The sequence below is a fragment of the Phoxinus phoxinus genome (genome assembly GCF_949152265.1).
Source record: "Phoxinus phoxinus genome assembly, chromosome: 18".
Taxonomy (NCBI): domain Eukaryota; kingdom Metazoa; phylum Chordata; class Actinopteri; order Cypriniformes; family Leuciscidae; genus Phoxinus; species Phoxinus phoxinus.
Window position 1 is genome coordinate 31,587,922 of NC_136893.1, and position 13,522 is coordinate 31,601,443.

General features: G+C 39.6%; 1 protein-coding gene across 4 annotated transcripts in view; it reads right to left on the bottom strand.

Moving 5' to 3' along the window:
* Nucleotides 1–13,522, bottom strand: part of irf10 (interferon regulatory factor 10) — a 68,414-nt gene that overhangs the window by 26,883 nt on the left and 28,009 nt on the right. The window contains exons 1-8 of one of the 4 annotated variants that reach the window (XM_079587667.1): nt 4,383–4,736; nt 4,060–4,237; nt 2,916–3,105; nt 2,715–2,791; nt 2,541–2,586; nt 2,355–2,438; nt 1,387–1,773; nt 1,176–1,294 (exon numbers count right to left, since the gene is read on the bottom strand). In XM_079587667.1, the coding sequence (XP_079443793.1) occupies nt 1,176–1,294; nt 1,387–1,773; nt 2,355–2,438; nt 2,541–2,586; nt 2,715–2,791; nt 2,916–3,105; nt 4,060–4,233 (1,077 nt within the window). In that variant the 5' untranslated portion in view covers nt 4,234–4,237; nt 4,383–4,736. Of the gene's footprint in view, nt 1–1,175; nt 1,295–1,386; nt 1,774–2,354; nt 2,439–2,540; nt 2,587–2,714; nt 2,792–2,915; nt 3,106–3,721; nt 3,924–4,059; nt 4,738–13,522 lie in introns of those variants that run through there. The other 3 variants (XM_079587668.1, XM_079587666.1, XM_079587669.1) reach the window with 3 other exon arrangements.

The following is a 13,522-nucleotide window of genomic DNA, read 5'->3' on the forward strand; positions in this document are numbered from 1 at the left end:
CTAATTAGTACTTGTAATCCGCACTGTAAAACCTAACAGTAATATTTATTCAATTAAATTGAGTTCACTGCACTCAAATAATACTGAAACTTGAAGTGGCTTGAATGACTGAAACCGAACTCAAACTGAAGGAGTTAGCTTAACTCATTGGATTTGACTTTGTGTGTGATATTGTGAGCTAGCAGGAACTGCAAGTGCTCTGAGTTCATTTAAAGTTTGTTATTTCACTGTTTTACTCAATAAAATGAAGTTTCAACTATATACAGTATTAAATGCAGTGTAAAATTTAATTGTGTATTAAGAAATATTATTGTTTTAGTGAACTCGATTAAAATAAGTTCAGAGTACTCATAACTATTGTTTTTTATAAACTTAAATGAATTGAGGCAATCGGTTTCCTCAAATGAAATGAGTTAGCTTAACTTGTTGGGTTTTACAGTGTACCCAGCACTGTATGTATATAAAATTCTAACTATGATTCAAATTCTAACTATGATTACCATGTGCTGATGATGACTCTATGTTGCTGTTTTCAGAAGAGGATATTTGTACGGTTCAGATGAACATAGGTCAGGAGTTACTATAAACACGGTAGGTCTACGGCGCACTGAAAATCCACTTTTCTTACTGTTAGGAAAAACTGCAGCAATTTTTTTTTGGGAACTAGACATAAATTAAACAAAACTCCTGATCTGGTTGTCAAGGTGGACTTGTGTTCTTTTGTTCTTGACAATAGTTTAAATAGTTTAACTGTTTTTATTATCACCATTAAAGCTTTAGGTAAGGTCACTGAAAGGACGACGGCAGTTCTTTGGTGTGCAAGATTTGCACGTCTGACTTTGTTTTTCTCGATCTTTGGGTTTCTACCATGGTTAGGTTGGCTAAATGGTTATGTTTTGTCTGGTTTAATTGTGTTTATTTTTGTGTTTATTGCTATGTCCTACAGACCAAGTCCAGTTATGAATGAAAAGGATAAAATATTTGATTGTTTTAGTCTTTTAAAATACTTCTTTCATTATCTGGTACCTATATTTCCCAGAGCCTGTGAGCATTGACTAGTGGCCGTGTCGAGATGTGTGCAGTGAAGCGGTCAGTACTTCAGCACAGGTGTTCCTGAAAGACCAGTAACTGCTGTAACCCTCGCCTCTTCAGGACTAATGCCAGTGAATACTCACTTGTGCAGTGATGAGCTTCTTGGTCTTCGGTTGGCTGGGGTCAGGGAACTCCTCTCCGAAGCACAGGTCCACGGTGTGTCGAGGCTCGGGACCGGTGCCCTGCTGGTGGTTCTGGAGCTCTGCCAAGAAAACAGGGATCAGTGTGAGGACATGCTGAAGAAAGTCCATAAAAAGGACTGGTTTCCCAGGCTAAGCCCTTCCTCTTCCTCACCTTGTATGAAGATGGTCATGTCCAGGAGTTTACATGTCCGCTCTCGCTCCAGCTTGTTAGGTTTCTGTCGGTGCTCTGCCAGCGGGCCGTCCCAGTACACGCGGCCCTGGCAGAAGCGCTTGATGAACACGCCGTCCGGAGCCACCCACACCAGCACCCCTTTCTCCAGGTGGGGCAGGAGACGGCTCATGGCTTCAGGGATGCCCGGGGGCAGGCGGAAGATGTCTGGACGGGGGAAGAACACCTTCTCGGCTTCACAAGGCCCGTAGATGCGCTCGTTCCCCACCGGAGCACAGCCTTGCAGGATGAAGCAGCCGTCCGGAGACGCAGTCACGAGGTTCTGCACCAGTTTACCATGATAGAACAAACGCACCTCCAGACGACAGTCTACAAACACACACACACACACATCAGTACATCTGACACGTGTCCCAAAACATCAACAATACCATAACATTTCTATACCATTTTTTCTCTCAACGAGTGATTAATATTCAAAATCATAATGACGCCAAGTTTCAATTGGCAGTACTTATGCCAGGTTCAAACTTTTTTCAGACGGTTTGTCTGTTTAGACTCCTAAATTCTCGGACAAGAAACATAATTCCCCCTAGCAGCACCAATACCATCGTCTCTCTTTGAAAGCTGTGTAAGGAAGAGCTCCTGTGCTCCTATTGGCTAATGTCACAGATGTGACGAACCCGTCACGGAGGACCGGGAAACATCAAACATGCTAGTCTTTCTGTCAGGACGTGTGAAGCATGGCAGGCCGTCAGTTGTTGTCTACTATGACACACTATACGAGACCAAATTCTGCCGTCCCGACACACATTGTTGTTTACGAATCACCACGACACCCTACGTCAAATTGAACGTGCCAAAAACGGGCTGATATCGTGTAGTCTGAACCTGGCATTAAATAAACTAAAGAGACATTCAAATATGAGCTTGTTGAAAAATTATCTCACCAGATATGGGGACGTGAGATGGATATACTGGAGCAGATGGAAGATTAATGCCTGCACTGGGACACACATATGACCTACCATTCACTGCACACACACACACACACACACACGTACAGTCACGTACAATGTAAGTGAAACTGAAACCGTTTGTCGTTGCTTATTTCTTTCTGAAACTAAAACACTGACCACTCCATCCAGCACCTTTGCTCGAGTCACCAAGTGGACTGTCCTCCTGGATGTGGAAACAAACTGTTATTGTCATGTCACACACCTCTGGAATCTGTCCAGTAGGGGGCAGAACAATCTAATCCCGGTTTGCAGTCAGTGAGTGAGGGGATTTCCACAGGAGTTTCATTATACCTGCATGGGCAGATGTGTCTCTCTCAAGGCTTTGCTGCAGTCACTGTCATGTGATATCACTGGACTTCCAGCAGGTTCTGGAGGACAGAAGAAGTAGCTCACAGCTAGTTTTGAATATGATTATATATATAAATGGGAAGTGAGATTTGGGTGTTGGGTGGCTGAGGTTTGAGGAACTCCAGAGCAGATATTTTATAATACCTATCAGTCTTCCTGTTTCGTCCAGGATCCGGTAGACCTTGTACGGCTCCGAGATGTCCAGCTGACTGCGCTCGGGGACCTCCTGGAAGTCTGTGCTCTTGTTCAGGGCACACCGGAGGCGCGTTTTCCACGTCGAGGGGTCTGCTTTGTCCCGGCCCTCTTGAAATTTACCCTTGTACATGGCCCATGCCTAAGACATACAGTGTGTTAAATCATGTAAACTGCTGTTTTGCTTATTTGTGCAAATTCTGCACTAACAGGAATTAAATGGGAAAATCAGTTAAAATAAAGTTGGAATGATACAAATTAAAAGCTATGTGCGGATAATATAAAATGACGTTTTGTTCGTTTGGTCAGACATCCTAATTGTTTTTTTGTTGTTGTTTTTTTAACGAAGCAAATACAAACAAAACAGGTACAATGTAAAATCTTACTACAGACCTACAGAGCATATCTTAGAAAATAAATACATAAAAGAACAGAAGAACATGGAGCATGTTACAAATGGCAAAAATGGCATTTACATATTCAAAAGAAAATAAATCAAAAGGGCAATTATTCAATAAGATTGATTATAAAAGAAGCCAGTTTCTCTGCATTCTTGTTATTAATCAATAATAAAGAGTTATAAAAAAGTTTCAACTCATTCCTCCAATGAGTAATGTTAGGAATTGTCTTGAAAAAACGACATTTATGAATGAAATGTTTACTTAACAAAATTACATTGTTAATGCCAAAATCATTGTGATCATTGCGAAAAATACCAAATTTTATATCATTAATTGTTAGATTCATCATCTGAATACCTTTGGAGACGAACAAATGTTGAAGGTCCAGCCAAAACCTTTGTACAACTTCACAAAAACAGAAAAGGTGATCCAAATCTTCGGGTTCATTTTCACAGAAGCAGTTTCCTACATCCATTTTAAATTTCTGGTTTAAGAAATCATTAGTTGGATAAATCCTATTTATAATTTTAAACTGCATTTCTTTCGTCTTTGGCGGGACTGGTAATTTTAAGTATTTGTATCTAATCTTTTTTTTTTTAGACATCCTAATTGTGTGTGTGTGTGTGTGTGTGTGTGTGTGTGTGTGTGTGTGTGTGTGTGTGTGTGTGTGTGTGTGTGCGTGCGTGCGTGTTTACCTTGAAGAGCGCCGCGTCCTGGTTCTGTCTGTAGTCCTGTTTGGCGGCGTGTTTCCAGGGAATTCTGAACATGGTTTTCTCCTGATTTTCCCAGCTCAGTCCAGGGTATTTCCCGCTGTCTATCTGCGCTATGAGCCATTCTCTCAGTCGCATGTGCCTCGAGCTGTCTTCCATCAATCTAGAACACAACACCATCAAATCATCTCTACAGCTTCAGTCACCTCTCCAAACAGCAGTTCTGCAGTAACACACCAGAAAACTTCAAACACGCTATAACACGTGTGCTAAGGTCAGAAAGAAAATGGAAATTTCGATGAACTCACAGAGAAATAAGTTCATGAATTCAGACATGTGAGTGCGCTATAAAAGTGAAAGTAAAAGTATGAAGTGAAACACTTTCGGTTTCCCATGTAGTGAATGTTGCCCTGTGAGCAATGTTCACGTATGACGAGACGAAGTATCACATGCATTACTGGAACTGCTCCCTGCGGAAGATACACTGTAGAAAGCAGCACGAGATGGACTCCAGCCCGCGCAGAACTCATGTGCTCATGCTGATGCTTCTCTCTAGCGCGGTAAAGAGTTTAGGTGCAGCAGGACATTTATTTGAATACAGTCGGCTGTATTATATGGAGGACGATAAATTACTTATACAGAATTAAATAAATAAATGTAGAAACACATAAATAAATAAATGAAGAAATAAATATATGACGAATTAAGTATATAAATAAATAAATGCTGAAATACATAAATGAATGAATAAATAAGTAAATTATTAAATTCTGAAATAATAAATCAATAAATGCAGATATGCATTTATGAATTACATAAATTATTTTGTCAAAACTAACATTTTTAATTGTGTTATTTTTGTACCATTTGTGTTTTTTGTTGTTAAATTTATTTATGTATTTGTACATTTATTTATGCATTTCTACATTTATTTATTTATGTGTACGTATGTTAAGCGGTCCTGACCTCTCTCAATATATGCCGTTTTTTTTAAAGTAGGCTACAATTTCAAACTGTGTTTCGTGCGAAGTCAGCGCTTGCCAAATGTCATTCACAACTATTGTGTTTTCAACCACATAATGTTTATTTTAGGTTTCAGACATTTAAATTCACATAAGGAATAAATAAAAACAATACATTTAGAGTTTGTAAAATACACACTGGTGTCTGGAAGCGGCAATAATAACCCTATCCATTATAATCAGGCGGCGGCTATCGCACGTAGGCCTATAGCTCAACTAACTATAAAGGTGATGTAATGCTATAGCTAACAAATTTGTGAATATTTTGAATAAAAAATGGAATAAAAGCAGATGCAGTCATTCTGTGGTTGTGGTCACGTGACAAGCAATGACGTGTCACCATGGAAACAAAGTGATACGTTCTATAATGGTCGCCTTGAAAAACTCACGCTTGGGGGGGCAGCCACATTTTTTTATCTTAAGTGCGTGAAAAGGAAATATAGTTAAATATAAATGAATGTTAGGTGGATGATAAAATTATGAAAAGTTCAAAACTGCTATCGTGGCTTCAATCTGGCAAGAGAAGTTTGGATCAGGAGGAGAATGTTTTAAGTAGAAGAACTGAAGAGGATGAGAGTGAACCGAGCACAGGTGCTAACAGTGGCAACTTTGAAAGCGCCGGTGAAGTCCCCAGGTAGAGCATCTGGCAGCAGCAGCAAACGCTACATCACAGTGAGAAATTATGACCCGAGCTATATCAAATTGGGATTTATTTGGAGCAGGAGAGAGGAAGATACCAGGCCGCAGTGTGTGGTATGTGGCAAAGTACTTAGCAATGAATGCATTTTTTTTTTGCGAAAACGTGATGAACTGAAGCAGTCAAAATCCACCATTCAATCCTGTGGTACACCCATAATCAAAGCACAGGAAGCTTCATATCGTGCCAGCCTCCGGATCGCCAAAGCTGGTTAGCCGCACACAATAGGGAACAACTGTGTCTACCTTCAGCCAAAGATGTGACGCGCATTATGTGTGGAGAGAAAGCTGTCAAAGAGTTAAACTTGGTGCCGCTTTCAAATGACACTGTGTCACGGAAATAAAAGACATGGCTGACGATGTTAAAAAGACACTAATTGACGCATTTAAAACGTGAGATATGAAAATGATGGTTCAGCTCAGGAGGACTTTATGTTCTGCCAGTCACTTGTGGACTTGTGCAGAGCACATATTCCAGGTACTGGACGCGTTTATCCAAGAGAACGGACTGGACTGGAGAAAGTGTGTGGGAGTGTGTACTGACGGCGCGAGGGCTACGACAGGTCGTCACAGTGGAGACGCGGCTCGCATCCGAGAGGTAGCACCTGAGATGCGCTGGACTCACTGCAGCCGTGAGGCGCTGGCAGAAGATGCCTGGTGACCTGCAGTCTGTGCTGGACTCTGCTGGGAAAACTGTGAACTTCATTAAGGCCAGGCCGATGAATTCTCGTTTATTTTGTGTGCTCTGCGTGGAAATGGGCAGGGAGCATGTCCAACTCTTGCTTCATACTGAAGTACGGTCGCTTTCAAGAGGAAAGGTGCTTTCGAGGCTTTTTGAGTTGCACAAAGAGGTCCAGATGTTCTTACAGGACACACATTTCCCCTTGTCAGACATTTTCGAGGATACTGTGTGGCTCAGTCAGCTGGCATACTTGTCTGACATTGTTTCACGTTTAAACAAACTGAATTTGGGACTACAGGGACTCTCCATCAATGTTTTTGATGTGCATGACAAAATCAATGCACTGCTTAAGAGTTATTTGAAATCAAAGTCAAGACAGGTGATGTTTCAGCTTTCCCTGCTTTGGAGAGTTTTCTGTCTGACAATGACCTGACGCTTGATGGTGGAATCTGGGAGAACATCACTGCACACCTCGTGTCACTCAGACAACAGTTCCTTGAGTATTTCCCATGATGCCTGAAGCTGAAGCTGGACGAGAAACCCTTTCAGCATCGACACCTCTCGAATGGCTTCACAGGACTTAACTGTTGGTGAGCAGGAGAGTTTAATAGAGTTGTCTTGTGACGAAACGTTGAAGGCAGCTTTCAGAAAGCAGACACTGCTGGACTTTTGGATAAAGCAGCACAGTGAATACCCTGTGCTCTCCGACAAGGCCGTGCGTTTTCTCCTTCCTTTTGTGACCACGTATCTGTGCGAGAAAGGCTTCTTTTCACTTGTTGTCATAAAAACAAAGTACAGAAGCAGGGTGGACGCCGAGCCAAACCTGAGACTGAACCCTGACCCAGACATCTCAGGACTGTGTTCACAGAGGCATCCGCACCCATCACATTAACCCTCTGGGGTCTAAGGTGTTTTTGGGTCCTTGAGATGTTCTGACATGACCTGATATTTGTATTTTTTTCAGTTGCTTATAAACATATTAATGGCAAAGGTGTAATTACACTCTATTTAGCACGAACATGTCTATCATAATATGTGAGCAACATGTATGTACATGTTTGCATTTTTGAGAGAATATTATTTATGCGTGGTTATTCAAAAAACTCAAACTTAAATGTTCTGATATAAGACCACAAACGACCAACTTCACATATTCCCACAATACTTTTGACTAATGGATGTTGTCGGCTAAAGTATTTACTTCAAAATGATCTGAAAATCATCCGGGCTAATCGTTCACATTAAACAATAGATTGATTTAAATTTTGTAAGACACTTTTTGTTTGGAAAGGCAATATGCAGGTGGGCGTGAATGATCCAACAAGGTCATGAATAATGTCCTCATTCACACCTGGGAGTTATATAGCACGGGAGTTTTTTTCTGAATGGCTGATGCTCATAATTCATATTAAAGGTATCGACTAAATCCTGACACAAATTAAGACATAACTGTCACTATAAGTTTCTCAGAATACAATAGTGGTCAAATACTGAAACGTGAGACTTATATCTTTTTAATGATGTATATGTGGTGAAGTGAGTGACTCGTTGCCACGTCATCCTCATTATGTATATGGCCAATGGGGTACTGCCCTTAGCGTATATAGACTCTGTGTTTATGCCTCCTGGGATGCGTCATTGTCGAAAGCCCACCCCCTTGTCTTCAGTCCAAGAGACCGTGGAGGTATGCGTGTCAGCTGTGCTGCTGGTTGTTTTGATTTTAGTATTAAGTGACGTTATATTGTTTCTTTATTTGTATCTGTTTAGTGTGACACTCGGCCATTGAGGCTGTGCGCATTTCTGTGGTGACACTCACATTGTGGTAAGTTTAAATGTGGTACCGTCGTAACTTTTCGGGAAGTTTGGTTTGTTTGAATGATCTGCAATACGTTTTAGTGTGGCGTGCCTTCGGGGCTCCCATTGGCGTGGCATCATCTAATAGCCGCGTCGGAGTACCAGCTGTTGTTTATTGACTCACTAACGGACCTATCATATGACTTCTGTGTGCCTGTGATTACGTGTGTGTGCGCGCCGATATTAAATCCGGGTGAGTACGTTTTTTATCGCTTCTTTTTAATCTGCAATTGTTTTAATTAGATAGTTAATAAATATTTGTGTTTAGGAAATCTCTTTGCTCGCTTGAAAGCAAGGTGGAGCAGCTACATTAACAACTTGTTGTCAGCAGCCCTTGCTTTTTGAGCCACGTCTGCTGCTTTGGGGGAAACCCAACTTGATCCAACTTATTGCTGTGACCCGTCTGCTGCTCAGGCGATCTGTTTTAGGCTCGAGCGGGCCTGAACGGTTTTTGTTGTTGTTTCATGATTTTGTTTCTGTTTGTGTTTTTCTTTGTATGGATTTGGCTGGTTTTGTCACCAGTTCTGTAGCATGATCGTCACTGTTATTTATTGCCTGGATTGATTGCAGCCAAATGGTTCCGTCATCTGTGTAGTTTCTTTGACTGATTGTGTGACTTTGGTGACGTGACCTTGTTGTCTTGCATGTATATTTCTTTTGCATATGTTGTTGTTTTCTGTCTTGGTTCAAGTGGATTGTTGATTTTTATTTCTTTGTATTCCGCAGGAGCTGGGTTTTCCTGGAAGCAGGCTGGTGGTGGTAGCTGCACGGCCTTCACCTTAATTATGGGTTATTAGTGTTGTGTTATTTCTAATCACAATTTGTAGTGGAGTGTGACTTTTCAAATCGTGTTTTCCTTGCCGTGTTTTTTTTTGTCTTTTTGTTTACTGATCGAGACAATTTATTGTGAATTATTATTTAATTGTTTTCATTAATAAAATTTGCTTGTGTAAATGAAAACTCACGTCTCCTGCCTCTCCTGAGCAAACGGATTTGTGTCCCGTTTATTAGATTATTTCCCCAGCTAAGGAATTAATTTGATTAATTATTACTCAATTCTAATTTGTTAAATTTAATTAATAATATTGCTTGTAATCTGTTGCCTCATTTTTATTAATTAAATATAAATAACATCTATGTTTTATTTTTTACAGTGTAACATTTAAGGAATTAATTTGATTAATTATTACTCAATTCTAATTTGTAAAATTTAATTAATAATATTGCTTGTAATCTGTTGCCTCATTTTAATTAATTAAATATAAATGAAATCTATGTTTTATTTTTTACAGTGTAAATTGGGGTGGCGTAGTCACTACTAGGCGAGCCACGTTTTGCTACATATAGTTTGTCAAGGTAATAACTTTAAATCTGATAGTAACTTTGAACTATATAAAAAAAAAACGCTTCAGTGCGTCCTCGCTCTGGCAATGGTTAACAGGTTAAAGAGAAGGCTTATATTGACCTTTTAAGATTTTGTTTGCACCTTGTAAATTAGGTTTTGATGTGGCAGTAAAAACTTTATAATCTATCCAAAACGAAATGTTGTATTTCATATTTCGTCTGTAACATCGTCTTTTATAATATATATTGGGGCATAAATGTTAATTTGCAGTTTAATATGTTGCTTATACAAAGACATTTTATTTCAACGTATTCAGTCGATTTTTACTCATCTCAGTAGGCAATATAGATAGTTTCATTCACACACAGACACACGCGAGCTGTAGTAGCTAAGCAACAACAACATGCGTCTGTGCCGTTCATTCATTCAAACACAGAAACGCGATTCAAATTTAAACAGTCTTTTGCGGTTTACAGACACCAGTTCATATCGCGATTAGAACAAAGCACTTACTGATGATCTGCAGCTGGATCCGTTGTTAGGCTACTCCAGCACGTTTGAGGTAAAATTTCCAGGATTATCACGATATTATTAGCAGAGCTATTCCTCACAGCGAGTGTGTTGTCCAGCTGTTGTGGGCGTTGACTGGTTTGCATGTGTTGCTCCAGATAATCTGCGTTTGAATAGCGCGCGCTCTCGATGGAGAGTAAATTAGCTCTGGAGAGTAATGAGCTGCCAGAACGATAATGAGAACGGCTGATCTCTCGCTCTTTATATATAGATTACATAAACAGAGAATATTTATTTTAGTTTTGAATTAGATAATTTAAAACTACACACTTAAATGATTATAGAGATATATATCTCATGTCTGAGTGAATAGTATTTGCTGAGTTTTGTTAAAGTTTAGAGACGTGCTTCAGAAAAAAAGTTCACGAGACGGAGAGGCAGAAAGCACTCCCTGTTTACTTTCTTTATTTTACAAAAGCACAATGTTTTATTTCGATTGTAAGTGGACACATAAAAAAGTAGAGATTTAACAGCTTATTTTTTCATATTTCTTAAGGCTGTATGACCAAAACTGACGGAGTATTTTAGGTCTATTTTGCTGCTATGTAAAAAAAGACGAACAAAACGCGCCCGCGCGTTTGCCGACCTCAGAGGGTTAAATTAACACTGCAGTGACTGGGACGTCCGCAAAAAATAAAGTGCATCCATTTTCCCCTGACGTCTGGATCTTTCTGCAGCGTATTCAAAGATGTTGTTTGTCCACATCCAGGAACAGCACATCTGCGGCATCGTAATTTCCCTGTACACAGACCCACTCGCTGTCCGGCGACTGAACACTTGTGAGGCGCGCAGCGCGCGTGCGCGACAACGATACGAAATGAGCGTAGTTGTCTTGCGCTTTAAGCGTAGTTGTCTTGTGCATGGAGGCGGTCTATATGCAAACGCTGGTACGTCACTTCGCACCGTGACGTCACTTCTTACCATGGATCCAGAACGAGCTGTATTTAGAGCTTGATTAAATAAATTATTCGTTTATAATGGGGAAGACGTCTTAAGCTATGAAACTTGCAGGACGTTTTAAAATTTGGTTTCTCATGTCATGACCCCTTTAAATTCTACACAAAACAGTTTAGCTAAAATTATGAAAATAATTCATCTGAAATTACTGAAAGAGTTTAATACACTCAATTTATAAAATATAAGTACACTCAGCTTACAAATAATGTACACTCAATTTACAAATATATCTGGATTTAGATACATTTATTTTCTAAGAATTCTAGTTCTAAATATAAATCTGTGTTGAGTATAATAAGTGTTGGTGCTTAATGTAAAAATATCTAGTGTAAACGATAAATAACGTTGGAAAATTCTGCTGGCTACTGTATACAGGCCACCAGGGCACCATACAGACTTTATCAAAGAATTTGCTGACTTTCTATCAGAATTAGTATTGGCTGCCTTTAATATACACATAGATAATGAAAAAGATGCATTGGGATTGACATTTAAAGACATTGTAAACTCAATTGGAGTTAGACAACACGTGTCAGGACCGACTCATTGTCGTAATCATACTCTAGATCTAATACTATCACATGGAATAGATGTTGATGCCGTTGAAATACTGCAGCAGAGCGATGACATCTCAGATCACTATCTAGTCTCGTGTAAATTACATTTAGCCAAGGCTGCAAAGCCGACTCCGTGTTATAAATATGTTAGACCGATCACTTCTGCCACTAAAGATTGCTTTATCAATAATCTTCCTAATCAGTTTCATCATCTCAGCATCCCGGATAGCTTAGAAGAACTTGATATTGCAACAGAAACTTTTAACTCTCTCTTTTCCAGCACTTTAGACACAGTTGCTCCGCTGCGCTTAAAGAAGATTAAAGAACATAGTCCAACGCCGTGGCACAACGAGCACACTCAGGCCCTTAAGAGAGCAGCCAGAAAAATGGAGCGCAACTGGAAGAAAACAAAACTAGAGGTGTTTCGGATTTCATGGAAGGAGAGCTCGATTGCTTACAGAGAGGCTTTAAAAGCTGCTAGATCTGCTTATTTTTCAACCCTATTAGAAGAAAATAAACATAATCCTAGGTATTTATTTGAAACAGTGGCTAAACTAACGAAAAAGAAAGTTTCAAGCCCAGAAGCTTCCAAGCAACACAGCAGTAATGACTTTATGAACTTCTTCACTTATAAGATCGATAATATAAGGGACAAAATTATAACTATGCAACCGTCTAATAGAGTATCGCATCAGGAAGTGCATTGTAGTCTCCCTGAGGGAAAATTTGATTCATTCATTGCTATAGGAGAGGAAGAATTTTGCAAACTCGTCAAATCATCTAAATCCACAACGTGTATGTTAGACCCTATACCGACTAAGCTGCTGAAAGAGATGCTTCCAGATGTCATAGATCCTCTTCTTAATATCATTAATTCATCTTTGTCTCTAGGATACGTACCAAAAACCTTTAAGCTAGCTATGATTAAACCGCTTGTTAAAAAACAGCAACTTGATCCTACAAAACTAGTCAATTACAGGCCGATCTCTAATCTGCCATTTCTGTCAAAGATATTAGAAAAAGCAGTATCCTCACAACTGTGTTCCTTTCTTGAAAGAAATGATATCTGCGAGGATTTTCAGTCCGGATTTAGACCGTACCATAGTACCGAGACAGCTCTCGTTAGAGTCACAAATGATTTGCTCTTATCATCCGATCGTGGTTGTATCTCTCTATTAGTATTACTTGATCTTAGTGCTGCATTTGACACCATTGACCACAACATCCTTTTAAATAGACTCGAACATTATGTTGGCATTAGTGGAATTGCACTAGCATGGTTTAAATCATACTTATCTGACCGTTATCAGTTTGTAGCAGTAAATGAAGAGATGTCTTATCAATCACAAGTTCAGTATGGCGTACCACAAGGCTCAGTACTAGGACCGCTGCTGTTCACTCTGTATATGCTACCATTAGGAGATATCATTAGGAAACATGGAATTAGCTTTCACTGTTATGCCGACGATACTCAGCTGTATATTTCTTCAAAACCTAACGAAACTTACCAATTCACAAAATTAACAGAATGCACAGCTGATATAAAAAATTGGATGACTAGTAATTTCCTACTACTAAATTCAGAAAAAAACAGAGATTCTAAATATTGGACAAAAAACTTCCACACGTAATAACCTAGAGTACTGTCTAACACTTGATGGCTGCTCTGTTAAGTCTTCGTCGTCGGTTAGGAACCTGGGTGTGCTCTTTGATACCAATCTTTCATTTGAAAGTCATGTGTCTAGTATCTGTAAAACCGCTTTCT